The 25,506-nt window shown below is 51.4% G+C and overlaps 1 protein-coding gene across 2 annotated transcripts in view; it reads left to right on the top strand.

Annotated features, from left to right (window-relative positions):
* CREB3L1 (cAMP responsive element binding protein 3 like 1) overlaps positions 1-24,948 on the top strand; it is a 43,188-nt gene extending 18,240 nt beyond the window's left edge. The window contains exons 2-12 of one of the 2 annotated variants that reach the window (XM_082762261.1): positions 3,982-4,210; positions 8,419-8,579; positions 10,282-10,360; positions 11,303-11,460; positions 11,979-12,128; positions 12,950-13,008; positions 15,241-15,309; positions 17,624-17,723; positions 21,510-21,630; positions 22,057-22,303; positions 22,702-24,948. In XM_082762261.1, the coding sequence (XP_082618387.1) occupies positions 3,982-4,210; positions 8,419-8,579; positions 10,282-10,360; positions 11,303-11,460; positions 11,979-12,128; positions 12,950-13,008; positions 15,241-15,309; positions 17,624-17,723; positions 21,510-21,630; positions 22,057-22,303; positions 22,702-22,738 (1,410 nt within the window). In that variant the 3' untranslated portion in view covers positions 22,739-24,948. Of the gene's footprint in view, positions 1-3,981; positions 4,211-8,418; positions 8,580-10,281; positions 10,361-11,299; positions 11,461-11,978; positions 12,129-12,949; positions 13,009-15,240; positions 15,310-17,623; positions 17,724-21,509; positions 21,631-22,056; positions 22,304-22,701 lie in introns of both variants that reach the window. The other variant, XM_082762260.1, reaches the window with a different exon arrangement.
* The last annotated feature ends 558 nt before the right edge of the window (positions 24,949-25,506 follow it).

Raw genomic sequence — 25,506 nt, 5'->3', positions numbered from 1 at the left:
CACTCTCCCTGCAGCTGAGGTGGCCTCAGCCCCGAGCAGATTCTCCTGTGGCATCAGAGCAGCTTCGGGCTGCCGGGAGATGGGGGGGTCATCGCCTCCCCTGTACCTGCACACCCAGGTTTGTCCCCTTCGGGCACTGCCTCCCCATCCTCCCGGAACCACGCTGAGGGGGATGGGCAGCTAGAAATCAGGCTTGGATCAGGAAACCCAGCACATCCTCGCCATTGCGTTTCTGTCCCTTGGCTGCCCCCTCCCTGACCGCTCACTGGTAATACAGCTTTGGAAACACATCTCGTGCTATTTCTTGGCTTTTGAGCCTAGTTAGAAGGAGAAGGAAGGAGGGTGTGAAAGGGAGGGGGAGATAGCAGGAGGGAATAATGCAAAATGAGACTGTGCTGTGAGCTTCGTATCCCATCTGGAAGCAGTTTTCCCCCAGTACACTTCACACCCGCTCCCTCTGGCCCAGGATGGTAGGGAATCACGTTTCCCAGTTGACTGGTCCCCCTTGCTCAAGCCAGGCCCGTCTGCATGAAAGCTACTTGAGATATCTTGTAGGACAATCTCAGCAGAGTTGCAGGTTCCTTCACTGTCACGATTAGAAATACTTGGCCAGTTCCCTAAGGAGCAGGAGCTGGCTAGAAGATGCTCCTGCATCTCTGTACCATCCCCACCAATGCCTGTGCACTCTTTCTTGGACCTTCTACTTACACATGCCCCTGGTCTGCTGAGATGTTCACTGCTGTGGTGTTACAAAAATCCCTCCACAGCAGGGAAGGGAGCATCTGAGGCCCTCTCTGAGTTTTGCCAGATAAGTGCAGCTCTCCCGCTGAGAATGGGTGGCACAGAATCTGTGTGATCTGGGCCAGCAGGCTCGATCTAGGCTAATTCACAGTGGTTTTGATGACACTCTCCAAAATAGCTCTGGGCTGCTCTTCGCTGTGCCTACCACAGCTGGGTCTGGATAAGAGGACACTTCTTCCTGTTACCATGTGGCTGCACCCATGGGTACCCTTAGTAATCAGAAATCTATCCTAGAGCCAACAAACCTGTTGGCATCAGGAGAGGACAAAGCCCACCCAGCAGACACAGCAATCTTCTTGGGGCTTGGTGGTGTAGTTTCCTGCTTGTCCTGCAGACTCTGTTGTGGATTTAGCCAGCTGCAAGGCCATGTCATTGTCCTTGGTTTACCTTTCCTTCTATTTTCCTTTGCCTCTTGCCTCCTTTTCTGAATAAAATAGCAATCTCTAGCTCTGTGTGATTGATGGGAGATGAAAAGGGGCTGCTTTGTCTCCTGGGAGAGAGTGGGCTTCAGGGGAGCTGAGCTCCTACATCTCTGGAAGAACGGTTCTGCCTCTTCATCCTCACTTCGACACAGGGAGATCCTCTGGACAGCCTGCTGTGGGGTGTCTAAAGGAAGAACCACAAACCTGCAAGGACTTCTGCTGGTGTTTGTGCCTGTGTGCTCAGCCCCTTGCTGTCATTACTGATCTCTCACCCCTGAGCCACTGCTGGGGCAAATTTTTGGTTTCAGAGTAAACCCAGAGGCACATCTCCTCCTCTCACCTCTGGGTAGGTTTGTCCTACAATGACAAGACTGTTGAGTGACCAAGAAATCCTTGTTCTGAGTGTGGGTGGCAAGCTGCTAAAAGACAGTGAGTGGAACTAATGCATAAATGCATCTTCTCCCCGCCTGTCTTCACTCCCACCTCTGCCTTTGTTAAGGCAAAGTTGTGAAAGAAATGTGAAGCATATGGCAGAGTCACAGGCGGTTCTCCCTGCAGCTGCCCATCCAGCCCCGCTTCTCGTAGAGGGTTACGTGGTCACTCTAGCTTTGATGGCTGTGACAGTACGTATACGATTTGGAGGCAGTGTCAGATCTCTTGTGTCAGATCTCAGTTCTGGTCTCGTGATGCACTGGCAGCCAGAAGTCTGAATCCCTTCACTTTTCCGCGGTTACATTCTCACCCTTACCATAAGGGTATCGTGTTCATATCCTGTGTTTGCTTGTGTTGTTTGGAGAGAGCAAGACAAAGAACAGCTGTTACATGAGCAGGCACTCTCTGGGGTTAATGCTCAGAACTCCAAACTCTCTTACCCCTCTGTGCTGTCGGATAGGCCAAAACGTGGTTTGCCAGGGCTTTTTAGATAAATATCTAACCCAATTCCATCTGCTGACTCAGCTCCCTCTGAAGAATGGTTATGCTCAGCACAGATGGGAGGCGTCTGCTGTCACTCGATTCAAGCGCAGCAATGCTTCTAGGCAACTTAGAGATGGCCGGGTAGCTTTTACCGCGCTGCCTCGCCAGCCCTGCTTCCGCACGGGAACAAGTGGAGGAAACTTCAGCCCCGGCATCCCGGGAAGGGCCTCAGCACTGGGATTTAGCACGAGTGCTCCTTCGCTGCTGTACCTGCACGAGCAGTGTCTGCCCTCCCAGGGATGGCAGTGTCAAGGCTGTCTGTTGCTCCATGCAGCGGAGTGGGCATCTGGTTTTTAACTGAGTGGCTGAGGGACGGTGTTAGGGTGTGAAGGGCGCTGCCGTGATGGAAGCTGCAGCAGCTCACTGCCTGCCTCTCCCCCCTCGGTGGGAAGCGCTCCCCAGCCTCACCCTGCACTCTGACAGCCTGCGTAATGTTGACAGAGTGATATTGTGCTCAGGTAAAGCAAATATACCTTCCTGGAGGAACAGGAACCTGCAGGCTCCAGCATCCGGGGTCCTCTGGCCAACACCTCCCTCCGTCCTAGAGGTGGGGAAAGAAAGGCTGCGTGCACCCCCTGCTCCTGCAGGAGCTGGGCTCCTTCCCCAGCTCGGCTCTCCCACTGGAATGCCCTGGCACTCATGCCTCTGCTCCGGGACCTGCGTGCTCTCTCCCACTCTCTTTCACCCATACCCTATTGCTCGTGGTATTTCAGTATGCTGCTCTCAATGCCTTTCTGCCCACCCAGATGCTTTTGCAGGCGGGGGGGGACCCAGTCTGACTCGGCTGAGCTCTCTCCAGTTCATTTAAGTTGCACAGTTCCGTCTGTGTAATATAGTCCCTTGAATGTATCTGTCTTTTCTTTCCTCTCCGTGAGCCAGAAGCCTCAATCTGCCAACGAATGGGATCATTTTTCAGCTGGTGTTTGGCAATCGTAATTTTTCTCCCTGCCCAACCAGTGCTTTGTTGTAGCAAATGGAAAAGTTAGCGATCGGACTTCTGAATAGGAGGATGTGCCTCAAAGGAAGCAGGTTCCCTGTGGCATCAGAAGCCCAGCTCCACAGCCACCCCGGCCAGATTTACTGGCTGTTACTGGAATGATTAGTGGAATGATTGTTTGTTGTTAACAGCCCATCTGTAGTGTTTAAACTTCATCGGGGAGCAGAATTTCACAGGCATTATCTGGCTGAAGGACAGCTTCATATGGTCCACAGAGGGGCTGTGAAATCCCAGAGGAAATTAAATACAACAGGGGGCCTTCCTGTTATGTTGATCCAACTGATCTTTTTTTTTTTTCTCTGATAGAAATCAGCAGCTGGTTTGATGTTCTCTGGGGCATCAGAGTGCCTCTTGCTGCTGGCAGAGAACATGAGAAAGTGTCTGTCACCACAGACAGGTGCTGAAGACCATGATTTTCTGCCACACTTGCATTTTGTCATCGCAGGGATTTCTTGCCTTGTGCTCTGTTCAGCTAGATGTCGTAGTGAGATGGTGCTGGGAAGCTGAAGACAGTTACACACTGAGGAGGGAGGGGATGTGGGAATATAGAAGAGTTTCGTGAGTGTTTGTGGCATAGATAAACAGGCAGAGATGCTGAACAGCACCTAGGCCCTTTCTATCTAAATTTGTAGTGTTTTGAACAATCTGATGCAAGGGAGGGATAGCAACTGCTTTTTCCCATCCAGAAAGGGCTGTCACTGAGGTTTGGCTCTCAGCACAGAGGAAGGCTCTAAGATCCCTCCTGGACTTGACACTAACAATCCCTCTCCCTTGGTCTTCCCTCAGCACTTCTCCGAGAACCTGGATCACTTCTCCGACAACATGGAGGATTTCTCCAACGACCTCTTCAGCAGTTTCTTCGATGACCCGGTGCTGGCTGAAAAGAACCCGCTGCTGGACATGGACCTGGACCCACCCACTCCAGGCATCCAGGCAGAGCACAGCTACTCCCTCAGTGGAGACTCGGCTCCCCAGAGCCCCCTCATGCCTGTCAAGACTGAAGATAATGCTAACGGTGAGCGTGAGACGTGCGCACTGCACAGCTTCAGGCACATCTGTTAGCAGAGGCTCTGGCTGCCTTCCATGTATAAGGACAAACTGGCTATTCCTTGGGCTTGCGCATGGCTAATCCAGGGAAGAATTTGATCTGCCATTGTCAAACACAGCCCACATTTTTTTCCTTCAGTTTGTGCTCTGACGGCCACATTGCTCCTCTGCCGGGCTAACATACTTATGAGGATAATACTTGGCTGTGGTTCTGCGTGCTGCCAGCTTCTGGCAAGCAACAGGCAATGTCTTTTTAGGATCCTGCAAGCCTGGGTGTGGATGCCCCAGATCCAGGTCTGTTTTGGCATCCGTCAGCAGGGTTTTGGCTTGGATAGAGGAAGCATGCGTCTCTGGCTGCAACCAGTGCTGGTACATGTGGAAAGCTAAGTGGCTTCTTTACCAGCAGATCTTTTAGCAGGAGACAGAGAGGAACAGTCATTTCAAAACCTATTTTTAAAACAATTCATTTCAGGATAATTTATGATGGCTGGATATTTTTAGAGCCGTCCTTGCAGAGAGTCCTGTAATTTGCGGGACTGTGTGGGTGTCCCAACAGCTGATGGACAACCAGGCTGCCTGAAAAAGCAGTGGCACAGGCTCAGTATACACAGAAGAAAGCCATTACTTTGAATGAGAGTGAGACCTGGGACAGAGGCTTCCCTATTATGGCCAGGAAGGATCCCAGCTCTGTGGTACAAAGGCAGGAGGAGTGGAACTGGCCTCCCCTGCCCCTTTGGTCCCTGCAGAGAGCACAGCCATTGCTACCACGTTCCGTAGGGGCCACTCGGAGAGGTGCTGGGAGGGAGGCTCGTGGCAGGCCGAGCAAGCTCTTGCCTTGGTATCGAAAAGCTTTCCATTTGCACGGTGCTTTTTTCCTAGCTTTAACCCCAGCGCGGTCTTGGAGAGCACTCAGCCCAGACAGGCAACCAGGCAACTAACAAAAAACAAACCGGTGTGAGCGCACAGACGAGTCATTATTTTGCCCCTGCAAACGAACACGAGGAGGATGAGGCTTGGGAATGAGAGAAGCAAAAAGCATGAGCTGTAGAGAGCAGCAAAATGCTCCATGAAGCCTGGCTGCATGAAGCTACCTCAGGGACTTCTCCCTAGGACACTTGTCACCACATCCACTCCTCTGTGTCCGGGCATGCGCCTGCTTCAGCTGCAGTCTCTCCGAGGCAAGACCACGAGTCTCCTGAACGGAGTGTGACATTGCCCTTTGGGCAGAGGCCAGCACAGCGTGAAGCACATAACCCAGGAGAGCTGCAGGTGTGCCTGCCACTTGCTCTGCAAGGGTGCAGACGAGCTCTGTACAGGGAGAGAGGCCTGGTGTCAGTGTGCCAAGGACAGGGGTACCTCTGCACCCCGTCCCGCAGTGGGATAATTCAGCCCATCTTTCCAGGGCTCTCTTGGCTTGTAATGGGATGTGAGTCATATTGTAGCGTAGCCCTGAGTCAGGTCCAGTATTTGTAACACTGTGCAGTCCTTTTGGCACAGCTCCATCCAGTCTCAGTCCTTTTAGACACTCAGCTCAAATTAATTACCCAGGAGTGGCTTTTCTTTAACATTAACCAAGCACTGCTTGGTCTGCAGAGCTCCTCAGGAATGCCCGGGCTCTGTCTGGGCTTGGAGCTGGCTGAGGATTGCCGTTTATCAGCTTTCTCCCAGCTTTGCTGCAGACCTCCAGCACTTCCAAATCCTGCCCCTTCCCACATGGTTCCCACTAACACGGGTCAGCCAGGGCAAGCTGCTGGGTGCGTTGTGACCCTGTTTATCAGGGGAGTCTGCTTTCCAGATGGTTTGCACGCACAGACTGGCTGCTCCAGTTCTCAGTACCAGCCCTCAGTACTGCGAGGTGTGATTCAATGCCAGGAGCAGGGAGAGCCGGGGTCGTGTAAAACAGTGGGTGCTGAACCAGCCCCTCCTGTCCGGGTCCTGCTTCCTCGCTGCTCTTTGCCTTACCACCTCTCCAGCCCAGGGCAGCTATGGATATTTGACAGCCATGCTTTTTCCCATTACGTACGGAGTACCAGCAGAAGATGACCTTCCTGGCGTCCCTCACCCAGCAATATGCAGTGGATTCTGCAGTGGTTACACACTGGCCATACCTCCGAAATGTTCTCTCAGACAGCAGAACTCAGATGTGTCCACACAAAAGGCCTCGTTCTCAGTCCCTCATTGACCCTCTCATGGCTTATATGTTTGAGCCTGCAACCCAATCATTCCCCAGATAAATCTCTGAGGGTGGGAAAGAGAGCAGGGTCAGAATGTAGACAGGAAACAGGAGGACAGCACATACTTATTTGGGTGTCTGCTCGTTGAGCTGTCTGGGCTGACAGCACGGGGGGCTGCCCTCTTGCTGAGTCAAATGTGAACGGGGAAAACCCTTGGTGGTCTGCTCTAGTAACTTGCTTCAGCAGCAGCCCTCCCAGATGGAGGATGCCTCTGAGAAAAAGTTGTACAAAGTTTTGCAACAGAAAGGGAGGATGAGGAGAGCGAGGCTTAATCCCTCATCTCTGTAACAGGCTGTGGTCAGATAGAGAAAGTCCAAGGTTTTTTTGTCTGAAAATACTTGTGTAACACCTTGCCTCCTTCGCTAAGAAAGGGCTTGCTTGCGTACCAGAGGTGACTGGGACTTCGTTACCAGCTGTGGTTTTGGTGTACATAGTCGGGCAAAGAAAATGCAACTCAGTCTGTGTCTGCCCAGCTGTCACAGCCGCGCAGCGCGCCCCTGCCTGATGCGCTCCCCAGCGCTGCTGGCCCTGCAGCACTGTGGAAGCTCCAGGAGAAGATCCAGCAGCACTGGGAGCAGCACGCTGAGCCACTACGCATGCAGAGCAGCCACAGCAGCTGGTGTCTCAGCTCCAAGGTTTCCAGCCACATGGGAAGCAGGAAGGAACGATCCTCTGCTAGGAAGAGAAGGACCTTTCTGCCCCTCTCCTCTTGCCAGGATGTCTTCTAGACTGGGCCCTGCACTGCAGAGCTGCTGTGGGCAGCAGACAGCTAGACAGCTCCCCCAGGTCTGAGAGTGCTGTACGCATTCAGGGAAGTGCAGGGGGCCGGTGAGTGAGCCTGAATGTTGCCTCATGCTGAGCCAACTGGGGCACTATCTGGTGACATACTTAGCAAAAGTCTGTCCTGTGTCAAGACAAATGAGTTTCTGGTTGTCAGATAAAAAGGGGAAGGGAAGAGATGAGGATTAGAGAGGAGGATGCAGGCTCCAGGCCAGCTAGAAGTAGCTTTTTGGCAGGCTGAAGTGTTTGAAGAGCAATAAGGGGACCAAAACTTCAGAGCAGAGCCCAGGCAGCTCTCCTGCTTAGCAGCTTTTTTTTTTTCCACATCTGAGCTGCGCCGCTGCCTGAATCCTAGCTCCTGGGATCCCTGCTTCCAGAGAGAGCCCAGCTCATGCCACAGATATGCATGGGACAGGGGCAGGCAGGGACTGAGGAGAGCAGCCCCACACAGCTCCTTTCGGTGCTTTTCAGGCACTTGCTGCTGCTCATGCTCCTGCCAGGGCTGCATGCAGCCTCTGAGCAGCACAGAGTGGTGGACGTGAGACAGGGGAGCAGCACCACAAGCAAGGTGCCACACCAGCCTTCTTTCATCCTCTCCTTCATGCAGCAAAGCTCTGGTACCCAGCACAGCATCGGCAGGAGGTCAGAGCAGCACGTATGGACCCCATCAGCCTTTCGCTGCCTTCACGCCTGCCCTCTTTGCAGCTCGCAAAGCACAGAGGTGCTGCTGTTCTTGGTAACACTCCTGGCAGCCCTGTGATGCTGCCCATGCTGCCTGAGGAGCCCAGCATCCTTCTCACACGGAGCTCTAAATACAAATGGACTCCAGAGGATAGATCGAGACATCAGCAGGGAAGAAACCCAGCAGCTGTCCTCCAGCACGGGCTGCACAGGGAGAGCGGAGAAGAGCAGAGAATCAATCCCTGTAGCTCTGTCCTGTCTGCACCCCACAGGCTGGGGGCTTGTTCCTTTTTGTTCCCTCTGTTGTGGGCTTGCACATGCTTGTGTGGTGACAGTGCTAAACTTGGAAAGGCAGCCTCCCTGGGGGAGGGGGGGGAGCTGTCTGCATGGCTTTTTTTTTTTTTTTTTAATATATATTATTTTTATTTTTTTCTTGTCCTGTTCTTGCTGGAGTTTGACTCTCACGTTGTGCATGTTTCAGAGCTGGAGAATGGAGTGTGGTCTCTGGGGCCCAAGCTCTGCTCCATCATGGTGAAACAGGAACAGAACCTGCCTCTAGACCTGCCTGAGCCCCAGCTAGCTGCCAGCTCCATACCGGTGCTGAACCTCAACCCTCTGCAGAGACTGCCGGTCCCCGAGGAGGTGAGCCCATCTACGATCCATCGGGAACCCGGGCTCTCACACAGCTGCACCCCTGCTGATGTGGACCCAGCCATGCGGCTGCAGGGTCCTGCTAGGTGATTTAGCTTTTGGGCAGACAGAGGAGGGTGATGCAGAGCCCAGACATTGCGTTATTTATCATTCCTCTCTTGAAATAGCAGTCAGAGCAGCACCAAACCTTAGGGTAGCTAGAACTGTCTTCTCGATTCCTTCAGCGAAGCTACAAGACAGTTTATCCTTCCAGAGAAAGCGATGGAAGGAGGGTTTTCTCTGGCACAGAAGGCTTTACAATCTGGGTTAAATACAAGCATGTTTCCTTGGCACAAAACCCAAAGGCTTTTAAGCTCGCACATGCTGGAGGCCTGTCCCCTCCAATCTGCCAATATTTCTGTAACCACTCTTTTGCTTATTTTCATTGACTTTGGATTACATTTTTTCTCAGAGAGCAGTGTCAGTTAACGTGATGCCAATGACCCCACTACTTCTGAGTACAGAACCCTGCCCTGCCACTGTCTTTTTCACGGTCTTGGGCTTATCATATGGCCTCTCACTTCTATCAGCTGCTCACTGGAAATGGAAGCCCCACTCCAGGTCCTACTCGCTTTTTCCTATGAGGAAATGGGAACTATTATTTCAGAAACAAGGGGCCAAGCCAGTTGGTCATATCTAAGTCCTTAAGAAGTCTGTTTGTCTGAAGGAGAGTCACGCATGCCACTGCTGTGTGGGAGGAAGCTGGGGGCTCAGTTTGGCTGTCCTTGAGTCCAGCCGTGTTGGACAGGAAGGTCTGACCAGTCTCACACGAACCTCAGCTATCTTCTAGCAGCTCAGCAGATAACAGGAGAGCATCTCTGGGGTTCACTTCCTTTTTTTCACTCATGCTGAGCATCTTCCCATTTAAACAACCTTCCAAAACAAATGCGTACTTCCAGCCAAAGCTGTGCACAAACTTCCTCCACTATTTACACAGCTTGAACTTGCTGTGCCCTCGAAGCTCTGCTGTGTGTGCTCGGCAGCCATACCATGGCGCTCTCTCAGCTGTGTTTACAGTCTGGAGGAGTTTGCAATGTGTCTGTTCAGTGTAAAAACTCCCCCAGCCTGTGGTGGCCTGGGGGCTGGTGAGCCAGGGAGCTGAGGGGCAGCACAGCCCAGATGGAAAGAAAAGTACTCTTTATTTAACTCTCAATCCCCTCCAATTGGAAACAGATGCCCAGTGGTCCTGGTGAAGATCATGTGAGCAGGATGGGGGTTTTGTTCTGTTTCTTTTTCTGTACAACCTCTATACTCCCATTTCTAATGAAGGCAGATCAAAGAGGGGCTTCCCATGGTAATGCCGAGGTTGGTTTAAATTGCGCTGTCTGGGTCTAGCAAGGGAAGGATTGCCAAGGATAAAAGTAGTCTCCCTCTCGGAGGTACGCAGTGCATGGGTTGGCAGCACATCCATCTGCCACTGCCTGTTCCTCCACAAACACGTGTTTGCACTCTTTCTGCCCAGCGACACAGACTTCAGGGGGTTATGTTTGGACTCCTGGCTGCTGTTGTGTGCAGCGAGAGGCTGCTTTGGGGCAGAGCTCTGCTATGGGGCAGAACGCAGAGCGGGGAGCAATGGCTGGGAGCAGAACTGGTGGGAGCCTCTGGGCAGGGGAAGCGACAGCACCCAAGAACTCTTTCTGCTTCTCTTCCACAGACTCCCATAGAAATGACTCCAGCACCTGTGATCAAAGCTGAACCCAAAGAGGTGAACCAGTTTCTAAATGTACCTGCAGGTAAGAAGATAGAATTTGCTAGTTGGCATAAACTCCTCTAAATTACTCAGGTATAGGCCATCACTATTCAACACCTGAGAGCAGAGCCACATGTACAGGGTAGTACTGAGCTACAGACCAATAGATGAGTGGGCACGGCATGGTTCCAACTCAGATCTGTGTCTGGACCAACAGTCACACACAGAATTGTTCAGACAGGGAGTCCCAGGCAAAACAGGCTACCTCAGAGCTGGAAATATGCAAGAGTGCCTTTAAAATCCTCAGAGGGACTGCGGCATTATCCAAAAACAACCATCTGAAAGTCAGGATATTCAGGATCCAGTTTAATTTGAAAGAAACCCAAGCATCTGAAAGCCCGCTGATGTACAAATGAAAGCACTATAGGAACTCCCACTCTGCCTCAGAGAGACATTCCTTAGGCATATTCCCACCTCCATGAAGGCCCCCAGGGCTCTCTAGTACAAAGTGGGGACAGTTTTCAAGTGCTTGGCAACCAGCTGAGTGACCAGAGCCCCTTTGGATCAAGTGTGCTGGCAAGTGTGTGAGCCCTGTGGTGCTTTTGGAAGAGCTCTTCTCCTACAGAGCTTCCTGCACATGTGAACAGGCTGTGGAGCAAAACATCACGGGCTTTGTACTCCATTTTGGTTGACACCAGGGCACGTTATTGCTTTGTAAATACCTTCAGTGCCTTGGCAAAGCCCCTGCCAGTTCTCTGACTCCCGTAGTTCCTAGTTTAGCACATTTGAGGTCAGCCTCACCTCTGTCTTGGGCGACACTCAGTCCAACCTTATTCTTAGAGCCACCCCACCTTGAAAAACTCATCACCCTCTCCTTTCAGTCCTATTTTATGGCAGTGCCTCTTCCTCTTGCTACTCAGGGCACTGTGACTGTCCCAGCAGCTGACCTGACAGCCATTGACTCACTATCCTTAATTCTCAGTAGATGACCTGGTGCAGATGCCTCCAACTCCGCCCAGCAGCCACGGCAGTGACAGCGACGGATCCCAGAGCCCCCGGTCCCTGCCTCCCTCCAGCCCAGCCCGACCCGCTGCTCGCTCTTCTACTGCCATCTCCTCCTCACCTCTCCTCACAGCACCACACGTAAGGAGGCAGCAGGATGTCGCTGAGACACGGGGCTCCTTGGTGCTCAAAGGGGTGCTGGAGGCTTTCTGAGGCTCACGTGGGGGATCCTGTCCTTGTTAAGGTCTCATAGCCGAAACACCCTGCCAAAGCAATGTGATGGCCTGGCACAGGGGTGTGGGGACAGGGTGGTGTTCACAGGAGTGAGGAGAGGCCCAGTGAGTCCTGCAAAATGCCGACCAGCAGCTACCTTGTTTTAGCAAGTGCTCTTTCACCCCATACTTTGGGAAGTGGCCTCTGCCCTGAGGGATTTTTTGAGGAAGTTAATGGAAGAGTAAGGAATAACTGAGCAGGTGCCCTTCCAGGTAAAGAGGAAAGCAGCTGCTGAGTTGTGTCTCCAGGATCAGGGTGAAGCAGGAAGGAGCACTGCACTGCGCCTACTTGTACTGCACCCCTAGCTGCCCTACAAGACTTTAAGGAGGATCACTGGGTGGGATAGGACTCCTTGCTGATGCTGATAGCTGCTCTCTGTGTTTCAGAAGTTACAAGGGACCTCTGGCCCTCTGCTCCTGACTGAAGAGGAGAAACGCACCTTGATTGCCGAGGGCTACCCAATTCCTACTAAGCTGCCCCTCACCAAAGCAGAAGAGAAAGCACTGAAGAGGGTCAGGAGGAAAATCAAGAACAAGGTGATGGCAAAAAACGTAACTGTGAGGTTTTCTTGATTCCAGAGCAGCTTCATCTGACCAGTGCTATAGTTATCCCTGCCTCCTCAGCTGCAATGCAGCTCAGAAGAGGTGGGATCCCACCTTTGGTGCACTGGCACAAGCCTCCCGATCCACAGAAACAGTACCATGGCTCAAAGAACAGTTTGGGTGGGAAGGGACCTTAAAGATCATCTAGTTCATCTCTGTACACATGCTGTAGCTGGAGAGTGTGGCTTCTGGCCCATCTCCTGCAAGTACATGGCCTGGGATGGGGCCCACAAGCTAAGACATCACAGATCTGTCCTGGTCAGGCCTCTCTGTGGAGACAGGGAAACAAAAGCCACTTCACAGCGTAGGACATGAGCGGCTAACAGAGCTCATTAGCCAGGCAGAAGCTATCAGACTGTGATTGGAAAGCATCTTGTGGGAGAAATAATGAGACCCTGAATTAGTCACCCAGTGACTCAGAAGTGGTCTGGGGCAGAATCTGCCCAGATGGCCACAGCACGTACCCGTGTGAGTCAGAGGAGTTAAATGCAACCCAAAAGATGCTCTCAGCAGCAAGGGGATCAGGCGTACTGCAACAAATGGTTGTGGTCTACAGGCCAAAGAAGGCTGCATGCCTGCAGCATCCATCCCTCCCAGAGACCAGTCGGAACAGCAGACTGGAAGATGCCTTCCCCATTTACCTGAGGGTGCTGTATATGCAGGGAGCAGACAAGACAAGGGAGGCACAAAGAAATGTCTGGAGGCTCCAGATACCCTAGGTACTGACTCCTCTCTGATGGCTGCCCCTCTCACAGATCTCTGCTCAGGAGAGTCGCAGGAAGAAGAAGGAATATGTGGAGTGTCTAGAGAAAAAGTAAGTTTCTTCTTTTCAGTCTTAACTTTGATAGAGGATCCCTGTTCCCTCAAAGCCCCTCTTTCTAGTGCTTTTGGCTCTGACAGCCCCCTTGCTCCCACCCATTTGTAGTTATTCTTCCCCACAGCTCCTCAGATCAAAGGTGGCTGAGTCAGGGTCAGGGCTCCCCCCTCTCACTCCCAGTATGGTACGAGGATGGGTACAGAAGCTCCGCTCAGCAGTGACATCGTGCCTTAGGTTGGCTCTTAGAACCTCTTCTTACCTAGATGGTGAACTTTAAAATGCCAGAAGAGCAGCAGGAATTTCTGCTGTCTCCGTATGAGACGCGGTATCTGCCCCTAGCTGGGGGTTACTTGTTTGACAGTGGGAAGCAATCAGCAGGCACTGGACTTGCACTGGACTGTAAAAAAAAAAAAAAAAAAAAAAAAAAAAAAAGGTTATTTTCAACTCAGAAAACTACTGACTTGCTCAAAAAGCACAATTCCTTGCAAGGCTGGCTGCACAGAAGTTTAGTTTGGGATCCTGCCCCTACTCCCCTCCCTCCTAGAAATCCTCTTCCAGGATGAAGAATGCTCTAGAAACCTCGTGTTTCCAACTGCTTAGTTTGGCTGGTCCCCAACAGAACATGGGCCATTTTGGCTGCCAGCAAGGTGGGGTTTGGGGTAAGAGTCATGTTCCCCACTAGAAGTTGCTCTTTATTTGCCTGTCCCATAAGGAGTAAGCCTGTGGAGGGCAGTGACTACAGCTTTTCCCCTTCTCCCCATGAGGTGGAGACACAAGCATCTGACAGCAAGAAAAACATTACACTGCTGTTACTACCCTTTTCCCTTCCCTTCCCTTCCCTTTCCCCTCTCCCTGCATGAGCTTTGTTTTGCTCCTTGCAACCCTCAGGTCCTGCAGGTATGGCAAGGATAAACCTAAGGTGACATCACATGACAGTGACACATGTCACTGAGGGCTGAAAATAACTCCTGAGGGCCTGATCCTGTGATCCTCTCCATACTGGCAGCCCCAGTGGACATTCCCAGGCAAAGAGGAATGCAGGGATCCAGCTGTAAACTCACATTTCTGTTTAAATACCATCTCGTTCCCTGTTACTAACACCACCTGAGATCGGCAAAATGGAAAAAAATCCCCCAAACCCAACCTTAATTAACTCTTCCCCCGATGCTATTTGTTTATCTTGCCTAAGTGCACAGAAATGCTGAACAAAAACAGATGACTCAACGCACCTTCAGCTTCTCACGCCCCTCCACCAGCAGCACCTTGGTGCGTGTCCAGGCGTCGGAGGACATCACCTCTAGGTGGTGTCCCACACTGTCACCCCGATCCTTCACGCCGGGGCTGGGGAGGCCTCGCTGAGTGGCAGGTCCGGGGTTTTCTGTGCTGGGGCCTCATCCCCGACGTGGCTGCAGTGCCTGGGCGCTCTCAGTGCTCTGTAATGCTAGCGTGTTGCAGTGACAGATGGCTTTCAAACAATGCCAGGTTTAAATGCAAACCAAAAGGAGCATTCAGTGAATTTTTTATTTTTTTTTTTTGAATGCAACAAGTCAGTCAGCTTGGCTTTCTGCAACGTCTGTCCTTGGGCCTTTCAGCATTCGGTTGGACACCTTTGCTGTAAGCCCAGTTTTTACGCGAACACCTGGCTTGGAGGTGGTGCTGGAAACCCTCAGCACGACCAGGCTGCGTCCCTGGGCCTGGAGATCACTTGTCCTGAGCACAGCACAACCACTTTCCTCTCGGGAGCAGTGGGAGGCAGCCTGCAGGTTCTCTGCTGCCCTCAAGTGCCTGCAGTCAGAGCTGGCCCAGCATTTGCTCAGAGCTGCCCGCTTGCCCTGTGCAGGGCGCCCAGCCAGGACAGGTCCTCACTCTGTGTGGGAGAGGTGTGAATTTGTACCCCCCGGTTCCTTTGCCGTGCCTCCAGCCCCAAAGGGGGTTGGAGGGGCTGGAAACACCTTCGTATCCCCATGTCCTGGGTGCAGGGGGTGCTGTCAGCTCTCCCAGCCCTCAGCAAAGCCTGGGCTGTTGCACCTCGCTGTCCACCCGCACCCACATCCCTTTTCCTTGCGGTCTGGTGGCAGCCAGGCAAGCCAGGAACATCTGGCTCCAGGACCACATCTGCAGGCGATGGATGAGGCCACTGGGCCTCCCCGCTGCCAGAGAGGCAAGGACAACGTCTGCTTCATCTGACCAGCCCGTGTAGCTAACCGGCCATGGGTTTTATTCCCACAGGGTTGAAACATACACGACAGAAAACAATGAACTCTGGAAAAAAGTGGAGACCTTAGAAAACGCAAACAGGTAAGAGGGGCTACACCTGCCCTCCCTGCGGGGCGTGCGATGGAAGGGAGGCCAGGGGAGCACTGGGGCAGGAGGGAGAGGAGGGAAAGGCAGCACCCCAGCTCCTGGCGGGGCGGGCGCCGCGCAGCGAGGCGCTGGTTTTCGGCCCGTGGCAGCAGCTGGGTTTGGTTAGCGAGCTGGAATGTTTGTGTTGGGACGGCCAGGCCGCGCTGCAGCGAGGGGAGGGAGGCAGGGAGAGAGATTTCTCCCATCTCTTCCTCCTTCTCCCTGCAGCCCTTCTGGCTCACGCTGCCCTCCCCGTAGCCCTCCAGGCCTCTGGCTGTCTCCAGGACGGCAGCTCCAAGGGAGGCCCCGTGCAGCAGCCTCTCAAGCCCACTGTTTCTGCTCTTCTGGGCATCAGGTGGCTGTTTCAGGTTTCTCTTGAGAGACAGCTGAACAGAGCTGGTGGGTACAGGGAAAGCCCCTTCCTCTAGTACAGGCATGGATTCCAGCTCCCTCCACATCCAGGGCAACTCCCTGTGCATGTGGTACCAGTGGGAACTGTGCAGTCCAGTCCTGCAGCCCTTGCCATGCCTCATCCTCTGGCAAAGCAAGGCTGAAGGCTCTCCCTGCAAGCCTGGAGATTTTCCTTCCCATCTGCTGCTGCCGCCTGCCTGAAAGGAGCAAGCTGCTCCCACAGCCCTGGAGCAGGCTCCTGGCTTCCTCACCCAAGGCTCTGGTGAGCATTTGTGCCCCAAGACGCAGAGCCAGCCAACAGATCATGAGGAGAACTTGCTTCCTCGGAAGCAGATAAGGAAGATTCGTGCTGCTGCGGTGGGGATGCACAGCAGGAGCTGGAGGAGAGCCCAGCCCTGCTTCCTCTTACTGGGCGCAGTAGGTGTGAGCAAGGACAGGGGCTGCTGCAGGGCTGGCGAGAGGGAAGCTCATTTCTATAGCCTCGTTTACTGCCTCTGCAGCTTGCAAAGATCTGAACCACTCCTCAAGGCTCTGCCAAATTCCTTTTCTCCCATCCGTGACACAAGGGCTGTGTCCCCAGCTTCCAGGCCAGCCACTGCTGCTGGGGCTGAGGGCTGCCGTGGGCCCAGCCAAAGTGCCCTGCCTGCCAGACACTGCTGCCTGGCCACTCTTGCCCATGGGGTGCAGCCTGCTGCCTGGCCTCCCTGGGACCACGGGCAGCCCTGCTGCTGAAAAAGCATGAGCCCCACGCTGCAAAATCAGGAGATAGACCTAAAAGCCAGGGGATTGATTTATTTACTCACTTATGAATCGAAATACGCACTGTTCTTTCTAATTGGGTTTGTTTTTCTAGCACAGCCAGGGGGACACTCTGTGCTTCTCTCCACATATACAAGCAGCAGAAGAGGATTTGGAAAGAGATAAAGCTGGGATTCTCCTGCAACCTCCTGGCTCTATGACCTTTTTATTTTATAAAAGCTCAAGCTTATTTGTGTAAAACAGCCAGTGATCCCAGGGGGGAATGTTCAGTAGTCCGTATTTCAGGAATCTGGCGCTCTCGGGAACTGCACGCTCTGTGGTTAGTCTCCCTTGTCCCAAATTTCTTCACCAACCCAGTCAAGGGTTTGGTGGCTCTTCGTACCACACCTACCACTGTTCTGTGTTTGTGTGTGCCGATGCCTGTGTTCAGTTAAACGGGGCAGAGAGACCTCAGCACGTGTTCCCACCAGAGCAGCCAGAGAGTGAATTAATCGCTGAACTCAACATTTGGCTTTGCCCACATCCCTCTGCAGAGTTTGCCAAGACTGAAGAAGCTGGAGGGGATCAGAATTGTTTTTTGTTTCTCTCTCCACCATATGGTTTGGGGCATGGGTCGAGCACGCGTCTCTGAGGGATGTGGAAGCAGGCAGGCCCGTGCTCAAGGTCTGACTTGACCCTAACATGCAGCCTCCATCCCAGAGGGTGATTTTTATGGTAGCCTCGCTCTACAAGGCTTTGGGAGATGACTGGCTGCACTTAAATGTGACATTCATAACTGTGGGTAGCTGCAGTGAAGGTTGTGGTGGGTCTGCTGGTGAGAAGACTGAGGGAAGGTGCTGCAGCATAATGGCACATTGGGGCATTTCTCCCACAAGTTCCTGCACACCTCATATCTCAAATTCACCCTTTTTTTGTTTGTTTTGTGCTTCCTTAGCCTGTTTTGTGGGAGAAGATGGGCAAAATATAGCAACAGGCAAAGATTTGCTTTTACAAGAAAGGAAAATCAGGGTAAAGTACAAAGGGGGTAGTGGAAGTCTTGCATCACTCACTGGCTGTTACTTCTTTATCAAATTCTGATTCGGTTTGTTTCCTATTCCAGGACTCTGCTCCAGCAGTTACAGAAGCTGCAGGCTCTGGTAGCTGGGAAAGTCTCCAGACCTTACAAAATGGCTTCCACACAGACCGGGACCTGCCTAATGGTATGAGCATCATTTCCATCATTCATTACTGGCCATGCTTCCACAGACAGCTTTGTCAATTGCCTGTCCCTGCTCTCTTCCCCTCTGTCCATCTCTGTTGCCAGTTACTCCTACTCTCTACTTTTGTGTTAAGAGTCACTGGAACTAGGCCCGTGTTGTACACACATCGGTAGTGTCAGTTGTTTATGCAACAGCATGAGAATAATTCCTGTGTTTTCACTATCTTGTTCTTTGAACAAAACAGCACTTTGTTTACTTTTCATTAGCTATTGGACGTTCAGCAAAAGAAGTCTTCAATGAGCTTCCATCATAAGGGGTAGATTTTTCTTCTGCTGAGTTAGTAATGCTTAATGTTTAACTCAGCAGGGTGGACGAACTGTTTGAGTATTCCTCCCAGTGGGCATTACCTTGTGTTTATCAGCAAGAAATGGCATCTGCTCTTGCTATGCCTGTACATCAGGCATTGTTAAATCCAGCTGGAATTCTCCTCATTTGCCCTTTGACTAACCAAAATGATTCGAGTTCATCTGTTGGTTTTGGTAATTCCTGTTTGCCTCTCATTTCTCATAGTGGGGGATCATAGTTAAGCAATCTTGGCTTCACTGTAGAGCTTTGGGGCATGCCACTGTGTGGCCATAAGTAGAGTCAACTGCTTATTCTTCATCTTTTTTTCGTCAAGGGGGAATTTTCTGATCCATGATAAAAATACAGCCTCCAACCCTGTGATGTCTTTGCAGGATTGTCATAGTAGGTGCTTGTGACAAATATGCCAAAGTTACCTATTTATCTAGTTACTGCTTCTGTACTGCTAACAGTCATGAAATACAGACAGATGGTGAAGTGCTTGCCCCACTTTCTCATCACACTCAGTGTCCTGAGGGGTTGTTTTTTTTTTTTTTCTCTTGGTTCAATCAGTTTCTCTGGTTCCAGAGCCCCTGCTTTGTAGTTCCCAGCACTTTCTCCTTTCAAAATCTGCTCAGACTTTTGCTACTCTTTGCTGCCCCCATGTCAGATCAGATTTTAAAGACAGGCTGTCTTTTCTGTTGGCTGCTCTGTTGCTTCATTCCCGAGTTCTTTCCACATTTTTGGGTGTGACCCCACTGGGCCCAGTGACTCATTGCTCCTTAATGCAGCAGCTCATCAGAGCACCCCTGGCTCTGGCAGTTCTTCATCACCACTACCTGGAATGAGCGCGTCCAGGAGAGGTGCCTCCCAGATGTCCCCTGTGCTATATAAGCTGATAAAATACCTAATTTAGCTTCCTAGCAATGTCATATCTCTCCTTGCTGCTCTCTTCATTCCACGGCATCCCAGCCCACACACCAACTCACTCAGGCTTCTGAGCTTTGAAGCATTTCAAGAATTTGTAATTTGCTTTTCTATCTTTGGCCAGTTCCTCTCATAGGCCTCCTAGTTCCCATTTTCCATTTAGTCTCCAAACAGAGAACTCCTTATCATGACAGATATGTAAAATAATCATGCCTTGCAGCATGGGAGTGGAGCAGAAGACCCTTTTCTTCTAGTGCTGTGTCATTCCTGATGGATATTTTTCTAGCCAGTTCTTGAAGGCCTTCAGTGGTAAGCAGTCCTCAGCCTCCCCAGACAAATGTTTCCAGGGCTTTGTTATCTTTCCCAGATAAAACTTTCTTGATATCTCATCTGAATCTTCCTTGTAATAGCTTAAGCCTATTACAACTTCTTCTGCCCACTGTAAGCAAGATCAGTTTACCCTCCCTTTGTGCAGCTGCATTTTACATGTTTGAAAACTGTTGTTCTCAGGTAACACCCTTCAGCCTGCTCTGCTAAATCACCAGTTTCTTCAGTCTTCCCTTGTAGGCTGTTATCCTCAGAGCTCTCTTCCAGCTGGTCAAGATGGTTCAAATTCATTCTGAATTTGAATCCTGACCAAAAGCCGGTCTACTTGTGGTCTCTCCCATCTGTAGATTTGATTCAGTCCATCATCCAAGTCAAGCTTTAAAATGTTGTATCTTGCCAGGGCCACAACAGATCACTTTGCTACTCCATCTGCTACATCCTCCCAGTTTGAGAATGAACCATCTGATACCTACATTCTGAAAACATCTTTTTTTGATGAATTTTGCATCTATCTTTCTAACTGGTTTTGCGGTGTTTTCCTCTAGCCTAGTTTCCCCCACTTTTTAAGAGGTCAAAATGGTGAGTTGTTCAAAATCAGGGAGATGAATGGTACTCAGACTCAAACTAAGAGCTACTGTTACGAAATGTATTAGAATTTGAACCAGAACTGAATCAGAAAGCCAGAGTTAAACTGAAACAAAACAGAGTAAAACAATGTTGTTTTGCAAAGCCCCAGATGAAAGCCTTGTTAAAGCAAGATGTTAAGTATACTGCTCTTTCCCTGCCCATAAAGCCTGTTTTGTTTTCAAACAGAAAGAGAGGTTTCAGAGGGCTAGCTCCATTTCTGAATGCTGTGTTCTTGGTTCTTGGCTGTGATAATTCCAAGCAACATCTATTCACAGTTTATTTTTTCCTTTCCTTTTTTGTTTGTTTGTTTGTTTTTGTTTTTGTTTTTGTGGAATAAAGAGTCTAAATAGCTTGTGCACCCAATATGATGTGCTCAGCAGCCATGCTGTCCACGGGTAATTTATTTACTTCAAAACTACTCATGGAGAGTCTCAAAAGCTAAACTCACCATTTACATAGTATAGTATTGCCATGCTATCATTTGATCTTCTGCATCTCCCGGAATACACAGGTAGTCAGTAGTAGCTTGATGTACCAGCTTCTGTGTGTTGCTTAGGCATGGCTATTTCAAAATAGTTGCCTATTCTGAAAAGCAGTCAAGAAATTGCTGGCTGTCCTCACAGATGTCCTCACAGGTGACACTTAACAAATTTGAACATAGGTAGTAGAAATCATCAACAGATGCATTTCCTCTTCAGACTTTCTCAGGCTGAACACTAGGCTGGAGGCAGCAATTAATATAACACCCACAACATGTGGGTATACTGGTAATAAAGATTTGGCTCTTTGTCATTTCCCATGTGTCCCCTCTTGCTTTGTACTATTTAGCTCCCTAAACATTGCGGAGTCCCTTGCAATCAGCACTGGCATCTCACTCTGAAGCTTTACCATTATGGCTGAATTTACAGACAGGTGCAGGCCTACCAGAGGGAGATTTCCAGAGGGCTTTCATCTTTTCTCCTTTTATCCTTATCCAGTAGCTCTGACTGGTCTGCCCAACAGCCGGAAGGCACAGACACATCCTAGAATCTGTGCAGGCTAAGCATAAATTTAACCCCTTCCTTGGACTCTCCATCCTGTCAGATGGCCTGCTGCAGTTCTGCTGCCACTTCTGTCCTAGCGTGGACGGTAGTTTCGCTTTGCAGTGTGCTGTGGGTATCTTATAAATTTCTTGTTCTCAAAATGTTTTCTTGCAGCCCACCACAGCTCCTGCTGTGCCAATGGTCATGCCCCCTCTGGTAAAGGCAAACTTCATCTCTTCTGTTGAGCGTTCTTCCTTCCCAAATTGTTCCCTAGCTGTGAGCATCTCTCATCAACCGGCCAGGCGAGTTCTCACCATTCAACTACAAATACTTCAGAAAAAGCAACACGAGGGAGCTTCTGACTTCCCTTTCTTAGATTTCCATCAGAGATTAGCAGAGCAAGCCCTTTCCCTCTCTGGGGGACCGCAGTGACCATGTTGTAAGCCTGACCACATGTTGTCTCTCAGCCTCATGTCGGTGCGCTGGCAGGGGTGCTTGCTGGGCTAGCAGCACTGACTGCATGCTGACATCTCCTCAATAGGTGCTGGCGCTCTGCTTCGTTCTGATCCTGGGATCCGTGATGCCCTGCCTCCCGGAGTTCTCTTCAGCATCACAGACAGTGAAAGCAACACCAGCGCCAGACATTTACACAACTAGTAAGAGTGAGTCTAATGTGGTACCTCCCTTTAATCCCATCAAACCGTTTTTGACACTTCTCCTGACACACCTGGTCCAGCAGTGGCATCCTCCCTTCAGTGCCTGCCCCACATCTCTTGCACGAAGGGATTCCTGGCCTGTCAGTGGTATGAGCCCTGACAACAGCACCTTGCTTGTGCCTGTTTTCATTCTCTGCTAGCCATTGTCCTAAAACATGACAAATAATAAAGGCTATGCAGAAATGAGGGAAAAGCCCCAGGGCAAACTGATTGCCCTCTGGAGAGGCGGTGTGTCCAAGGGTATCTTGCCCCCAGGGTATCCTGCAGAGCAGGCCTCCTGCGTGAGCATGTGCTGAACCACCACCACCGCGACCCACACCCTTTGCAAAACACCTCGTCCCCATTATTAACCAGTTCTCTCCTTGTTTGCAGTTCAGTCACGGAGCCTCCTGTTCTATGATGAAGGTGCTGGCTCCTTAGAAGAGAGCTATAGCTCCTTCCTAACCATGGACCATCCTGAGGGGTGGGAGGCCGAAAAAGGGCAGTCTGACGAGCCAAGGCCTCATCTGGCCAGGACACATGAGACAGCCAAATACCTGAGCAAACCCCGTCTGGAGAGTCCTGACCAGAACCAAACTGACCCAACTCTCACTCACCTCAAAGAGCAATTCCACGAGAGGTAAGCAGGTGGGGGCCCCGCTCCCAGCCCCAAACCACAGCATGGCATCTGGGAGGGACCAGCAGGCACGTCCCCTTCTCTGCAAGCTCAGGGTAGCCAAGCTCCCTGGGACAGGGAGCTAAGGAGCAACAGCCGGAGGAGGCCAATGCTGGAAGAGAGCATAAGGCCAAGAGTGTTTTTTAGAGCAAAATTTGGGGCTCCGTAAAGCGGTGTCCCGCTGGCCTAAAGCTGAGGATGGGTGACTCAGGTGGTCCCAGGTTTGCTGGACATCCCGTGTCCCAGGGAAGAGCTCCGTCCCGGTCAGAGCAGAACAGCTGGGCAGAGAGGTGAATTTGCTTAGGAAGCTGCAATGAACCTTGACTAATGCCTTGTCTTTTTCTTTTTTTTTTTTCCCTCAGGGAGACAAGTTCCAGTGAGACAACTGAATACTTGTAGCAGCTGCTGGACCTCAAGGCCTCATCTGTCTGACTGCAGGATTCCCTCCTCACCGAGCAACTGAGGGGACTTGGCAGGAGAGGACACTGCATTCAGACACTCCTACACCGGCCTTGGGTTCAGCTCCTCCCCTTCCCCATGGCCCCCTTTGGTACTGATCTATCTCTCTGAGGGGAGTCTCAGGACTGCCAGAACCAGCAATAAATGCCTGGCAAAGTCCTGAGACGCCCTCTCCTCCTGGCCTTATCTTCTGCTTGAATGAGCACTACCCTATGGGTGTGGGCTCACCTTGGAGTGGAGGGAGGTCAGGGGGAGGCACCCAAACTATTCAGCTCACTCCCCAAAGCCTCCGAGGGGGCTGTCCCCAGGCACGTACCCCTTGGCTACACCAGATGCACCTGAAGGAGAGAGAGAGAGAGTGCTGGATTTTCTGCCCTGCCTGAGGGACTTAGGAGTGGGTGACGCTGGGGCTAGAGAGATGACTCTGGAGAGTTTGAGCTCATTCCTTCCCCTCCATCTGTTAGTATACTTCTGCCTCTGTTGAGAGAAAAACTAGTTCTTCCTTGCTCTACTTTTCTCTTGATGGATGTGCCTACATAACTTCCACGCCAACTATCTGCAAAGATCTGCACACAAACGGAGTGGGGGAGACAGATCCCAGACTGAGATAAGCCACCATGAAAATTTACTGGCAGCTTCTGGGCAGCCAGAGCTCTGAAACAGAGAACAATTTTCACCCACAGCCCACTTCTCCCCGCCCTCGGCACCCTTGCTTTGGCAGGGGTGGCATTTCCCTTTTTGTTCCCAGCTTGGGCCCCGCAGTGCAGCGCTAACCAGGTCAGTGGCTTTCCCACTTCCCGTTCTGCACACCCCCTTGCTTTGAGAGCAGGTGCCAGAAATTCAGTCCCGTAACCTGCTCCTTATCACAGCTCTCCATCCCCACTTCTGCTTCATGCCAAATGGGGTCTTCCTAGGAACCATCGACACGAGCTCTGGAGGGCTGTCAGCGAGCCATCATTCCCCTCACATCCTCTGCGTGCCCAGCAGTGTTGTGAAAGCCACTGAGGATGTGCTGGCATCTCTGGTGACGGGTACTTCTGTCAGCAAAGAGGTGGCATGTTGGAATTGGCCAGGGTAACCAAAGACTGTTTTAGACCTCCTCCTTCTCAATGCTGGCACCAAAGGTACCAACCTCTCGCCATACCCCCCTTCAGGCCGGACTTGCCAAGTTTGGTGCTGAAATGACCTCATCTCAAGGCTGTTCTGTTCTCTTTAGCACCCAGACATCCACTTCTGACCCTTCTTCCTCCCTTTCTCTGCTGAAAGGCTCAAGTGTCTCCCCACTCCGTTCGCTCAGCTGCTCTTTGCTGGAAGGACAATGTGGGACTTGAGGGCCTGAGATTTGGGACACAGCAGATTGCCCCGTGTTTGTACGCGGGAGTCCCTGTGTGCTCCGCCAGGTCTCACAGCAGACACCCCCTTGGCTGGTTTCTCTTCAAGACTCGCTCTGCATTGCCCCAGCCTCCCCACCAGCCTCTCCCCCGGAGAGGAAGGATGGGACGGCTCTTACTCAAGGACTGGAAGAAGTGAGGGAAGGGCCCTCACATCCCTCTCTCTCCTCTCTTTTGAAAACTGCTTTTGCCCCCCCCCCCCCGAAGCCGTTTAGGACAAATTTGGACACAGCTAGCTGCCACCACACACGCTTGGCCAGTGGGAGGGACAAGAAAAGCTCCAGCACAGCTCTTCTCCTCTCAGGGCTCACACAGGATCCGCTGGTCACCACATCCCACTGCCTTCCCCGTCCTCCGCCCCAGTGCAAAGAACCACTGCCGGGTCCAAGCATGCCCTCCTCCACCCCAACACGTCCACGTGCACGTCCCCGTGCCTCCCACTCACACCGTTGTACAGAGACCAAGAGCAGAACTCGTTTGTACATAATGAACCTTATTTTGTATTATTGCCGATCCCTTAAGATATTGTATTTTGGAGACTCTCAGATCCTATTTTCAGTATTGTATTTTATTAAGAGTTAGTGCGGGCTTGGCATCTATGGACTTCCTTCTTGTTAGCAGCTCACTTTCCCCTTATACTCCAGTAGCTGCCTCTTCCCTCCAGTTTTTGGTTTTGTTTTGTTTTGTTTTGCTTTTCAAGCCACCTTTTCCTCTCCTCCTGTCACTCGCTCTGCATTCGCTTAGAGAAGCAAAATAAAAATAAAATAAAAAGATGCAGCATCAATCCTGGGCTGACGGATCCTTTCATTCAAGCACGGCTGTCACAGCAGCCCGCGCGCACAGCTTCTCACCTCGTGCTCCCCGGCTGTCCCACTCACCGGCTGCATGCAGAACTGGCTCAGCACCGGGACCTCGTGCTCAGCCTTTGGGCTGGAAGCAAACTGGCATGTTTTATTTCCAGCAGCACCGTGAGGTCTTCTGCAGTTCTGGGCACATCAGAACTGTTACGGCTCCGTTTCTTCTCCCTCTCCAAAATATCGCTAACGTCATCCTCGTGGAAGAGCGTGGAAGAAAGTTTGTGGGGTGCAGTGAGCTCCTCTGATGAAGGATCTGTGCAGGGTCTGTACAACAAAGACACTGCTCATAGCACCATGGCTCTGGTTCTGTCCCAACAGAAAAAAAAAATAGGAAAAAGAAAAAAAAATCTTTAATCCTTCAGTTAACTAAAAGCAGAACAGCTGCACTTAGATCAGAACAGCTTGAGACCCCACTGCCTGTTAGCCTGCACCTCCGATAGTCCATTTACATCTGTGAAAA

The sequence above is a fragment of the Aythya marila genome (assembly GCF_965140915.1).
Source record: "Aythya marila genome assembly, chromosome: 5".
Lineage (NCBI taxonomy): Eukaryota > Metazoa > Chordata > Aves > Anseriformes > Anatidae > Aythya > Aythya marila.
This window is presented reverse-complemented; position numbering and strand designations above follow the sequence as displayed.